Source organism: Typha latifolia, chromosome 15 (assembly GCF_019914945.1).
Source record: "Typha latifolia isolate L0001 chromosome 15, TyphaL0001v2, whole genome shotgun sequence".
NCBI lineage: Eukaryota > Viridiplantae > Streptophyta > Magnoliopsida > Poales > Typhaceae > Typha > Typha latifolia.
In genome coordinates, this window is record NC_133100.1 from 3,805,828 (window position 1) to 3,810,007 (window position 4,180).

The 4,180-nt window shown below is 40.0% G+C and overlaps 1 protein-coding gene across 2 annotated transcripts; it reads right to left on the minus strand.

Moving 5' to 3' along the window:
- Positions 1-201: 201 nt before the first annotated feature.
- Positions 202-2,560, minus strand: LOC140802070 (transcription factor FAMA). 2 transcript variants are annotated; one of them, XM_073157495.1, is made up of 5 exons: positions 2,411-2,560; positions 2,288-2,325; positions 1,575-2,192; positions 877-1,320; positions 202-791 (listed from the first exon to the last, which is right to left on the minus strand). In XM_073157495.1, the coding sequence occupies exons 2-5, from the start codon at positions 2,297-2,299 to the stop codon at positions 705-707; spliced, it is 1,161 nt and encodes a 386-aa protein (XP_073013596.1). In that variant the 5' UTR covers positions 2,300-2,325; positions 2,411-2,560; the 3' UTR covers positions 202-704. The 2 variants fall into 2 exon arrangements, with proteins under 2 accessions (XP_073013596.1, XP_073013597.1); XM_073157496.1 differs by lacking the exon at positions 2,411-2,560 and having other exon boundaries at positions 1,581-2,192; positions 2,288-2,386.
- Positions 2,561-4,180: the final 1,620 nt, after the last annotated feature.

Genomic DNA, 4,180 nt, shown 5'->3' on the forward strand with positions numbered 1-4,180 from the left:
CTAACCATTGGAGTTAGATAGTATTTTCCCCATATATACATATTAATTGGTAAAATTCATAGTTACCAGCAAAGCTAACAAAATAACATCTTTTCTTAAAAAAAAAACAAAACAAAACAAAATGGCATTTAGACGACAGTGGCCGTCTGCAAATTTCCAAGAAAACGAGAGGCTGCGAATTGTACCAATCATCATGTCCAGTCCATATGGTCCCATATTGTCCAATCCGATTGGGAACAAGCAAGCACAACATTTGGAAAAGAAAAAAAGAGAAAAGAAAGCAAGCACAACATGATGGGTCCTGCCTCAACGAATGCTCTCTCATCCGTCGCCCCTCTCTCGTGCACATATTTGCATGGCCTACTTAACCCATGTGGGAGATAAGACTATTCGATCCTGACTCAACGAATGCTCTCTGCTATCCCTGGCCCTGCAAATCCAACAGGCCAACCCTGACAGGTCAACGCAATGCTACAAATTAACTCGAGGGTACGTGATCGTTGACCTCTGAGTCTGTCAACCCAATGATATGTATTTCAATCAACCACACAATACAAACAGACGAAATAGGAAGCCAGCTATGATAAGCTCCTGTTCTTACTTTATTCAATAGTAACATGAATCACCAGTGGTAAACTAAAATGCAAAAGGAATAAAAAAGGTAATTATGTAACTACAATTCTACTCCCATTTCTTTAATTGAATCATAATGTATTTGCATCAATGAAGCTAAGTATCTGCTGCACCGAGTTTGCGATGTCTTCGGCAGTGTATCTTGTCTCACCTGTAATCTATTAACATGCAGAAGGATCAGATTTAATCTTATATTAATTTCTAGTCCTATTAGAAGGAAACTAAGTCTCACGTTACGGTTACCTTGATATTGAAAGAGTAGAGAACAGTTTGTTCAATTGTTGTAATGTTTGTGTGGAGGATGCTGAGCTGCAACTCCTCGAGTGCTGCGATGGTCTTGATAAGCTGCCCCGGCCTCCTTCGAGAGAGGATCTTGATCACCGCATCGATTCCTAATAGCCTGACCTCGATGTCGGCCAGGTAGGATTTGTTCTCCACCGTCTCCTCCCGAAGGCCATTTCCTTGGTCGAGATCGAGGAGCTTCACATTATCACTGTCGGGAAATGGTATGTATGGATAGAAGGGCTGTTGAATAGGCACCGGAGGAGGAGTACTATCAATTATTGTTCTCGGAGCTTCAGTACTACCATGGAGTCTTCGCCTTTTTTGCGACTCTAAGCACTGGACTAGTTGCTCTAATTCTCTGACAAACTCTATAGCACCACCAATAATGGATGCCTGGTCTCCCTGAAAATTAAGCTGATTAATTTAAGATGATTGGAAACAACAAGGAATCTTAATTTGTTTGCAGACTTTTCTTGCTTCTGTTTACATGCTTTTATCATGGCTACGTTAGTATTTCTTGCTTCAAATTAACTTAACTCTAAACATAACATGCAACTTGAAAATCCAACAGTCTAGGACGCATTGAACGAAGAAATTATATTGATAGAAAACATTTCCTTAAATAGCATATCCAGAACCTAGTAAGAGTGTCCTACTTTTACCCTTTGCACGTAAGATCCTGGCATGAGTGATCTCAACACACGGAGGTGCTCATTCATCTGCCGCCTTCTGTTGCGCTCTACAGCGATATGAGTCATCCGTTGGCTCTCAACCTCCTCGCTCGTTTTCAGTGACCTTGGTCTCTTTCGACGGTTCTTTGCCTCTACGATGGCTGTCTTCTCGACCCCATCGACAAGACCGAACTGCTGAATGGAAGAAGTAGTGTTCTCCGACGTCAACCGACCCTTGTCACTTCCATCTCCATCCTCCTCCATAATCACAATCCCCTTATTCTTGATGCTTGTACTACCCAACCTATCTTCTAAATCAATAGATGGCGGAATAGGTAGAGGAAGCAACGCGTGGTAATTTTCATCCTCGGACATCTTAGTCTGGTTCAGCAGCTTGAGCTTAGGTCCGAAGTCGGCGAACTGCATCACGTCCGCGAAGCTCAGCTTGTCAAGGGAGATCTGAGTCTGCGGTACTGAAGAATTGCTTAGCATATAATCGACCATCTCGATGCCGTTCTCGGAACTACCTTGCTGTCGGCTGTCGTCTGGGGGGTGACAGTCCAGGGAGTAATCCAACGGTGCAAAACTAGCGGGATGGTTCGCCTGAAATAGGGCAGCTAAAGCCTGGTAACTAACACGACATGAATTAATTCTTTCCTATGTACGTAACTTTATGTGTATGATTGCATGCATTCTACCTCTTCGTCCATTAGATAAGGGATCAGCTAACTCTGGTCTGCAAGTAAGGAAAGAAATCAGTACATGGACAACTCAACAGTATCTAGAGAGTATAGAAGTTTTACCATTGAGAGCTGATTTACCTTTAGAAGCAGACACAAGTTATGGAATGGAGTGGAACACGCCAGAGCAGGAGGAAGGAAGAGGGGCCACAAAATTTGGCATTTCTGGGAAGCTGGGAGTCAATAGAAAGGGACGTAGCAAAGGTAAGAGGTAGATGTAATAGCTTCCTCTTTAGTTCACGTAGATGATTTGGAGGGAGCCTCGTGCATTAATTGGATTGAGGTTGAATTCCACCTCTACCACCCCCCAATAATTATGTTTTTCACATGCACAGCGCTCTCTAGCTCTCCTTTTTCCACCTCTCTTTTCATCTTCTTAAGATTCACATGAGCTGCGCATATCTAAATCTGCCAACTATCCAATTTTTGAAGACGCTAAGTGAGATCTTAAATGACCAGCTTTTTTCAATTTAATTAAAGTCCTTTTTCATGTGGCATAGTAAATTGAGGTTAGCAAATTCACGTCAATTTTGAAATACCATGATTACCCTTCTTTGGTCGTTCTCTCTCTCTCTCTCTCTCTCTCTCTCTCTCTCTCTCTCTCTCTCTCTCTCTCTCTCTCTCTCTCTCTCTCTCTCTCTCTCTCTCTCTCTCTCTCTCTCTCTCTCTCTCTCTCTCTCTCTCTCTCTCTCTCTCTCAATTTTGTGATTTTTGTAGACTTTGCTTTCTTTTCCTTAGAAATCTTTTAAATTTTCTGGGAAGTAAAGCAAGATCATCATCACTACCAAACACTCACCTTAAAATACGTGTGCCCCTCACATGGGTAGAATCCACATGATTTTTATATGATGTATAGATTAATATTTGTATATAATATATAAGATAAGAATCAATATTTTCACAAATAAAATAAACTAAACGGAGTTTAAATTATCACATGCCGCAATAAGTCCCAAAATACATATACATACACTCACCAAGACAAATGCCTATGTAAGGGCTATAATTTATATAACTTACGTTACAATATTAACACAAATAAAGAAAATATAATCAGATTTTCACTGGGACCTCCATAGACTCGGGGTTATCTATTGATCTAAAAAAATATTTTCACCAAAAGATGGTGAGCATAAAGTATAGTAAGTATACTTCTCTACAGTTTAAAAATAAGATAAATAAAAATGTCACATGATACATATGTATGTCAACATGATCATAATAATACGTCCATGCAATATATTCATATCAATAGCTAAAATGTATTAATAAAAGAACACATAATATGCATTATTTAAACTATCAAATTATTTATATCAAGCTCACACTAAGCCATACTATGCTCAAAGAGCTATCTATTACATAATAAACATAGGCTCACACATCATCTTAATCATCGAGGAGGGATAGACATCTAGCGATAATGTTGCCCGTACATGCTTCGCGACGTTGTATATAACTAATTATCTATGGCCATCAGACGGAGGACCCAGTCATAAGCCCATATCTCAACTCTACAATAATTACTCTAATAAATCATCGCACGTAGTAAAATTACTACTTGTAGCAGAATCATCGCATATAATGAGATCATTGCTCATAGTGAAAACAAGAGCACACTACTTATAGACGCCTTGACCCTGTGTTATCGGGTACCGCTAGGCCTATGACCCCTATCCCTCAATCATAATTATAAATCACCTGTTATCTAGTCTTTGTACTCGGTAGTGTTATGCCTGCTCAAACTGGCATATAAGGTGCCTAATAATCCCCTCTCGTCCTCACAACCTCAGGCTTTTGTTGATATAAATATAGGTAATAAATATACACTCTGCCCTCTAACCTTGGGTT

Excerpts from the sequence above, each read along its gene's own strand:
- LOC140802070 (XM_073157495.1), bottom strand. Across the intron at positions 1,321-1,574 it reads CTTACGTGCAAAGGGTAAAA|GGAGACCAGGCATCCATTAT; the intron begins GTAGGACACTCT and ends CTTAATTTTCAG. Across the intron at positions 792-876 it reads TCTACTCTTTCAATATCAAG|ATTACAGGTGAGACAAGATA; the intron begins GTAACCGTAACG and ends GCATGTTAATAG.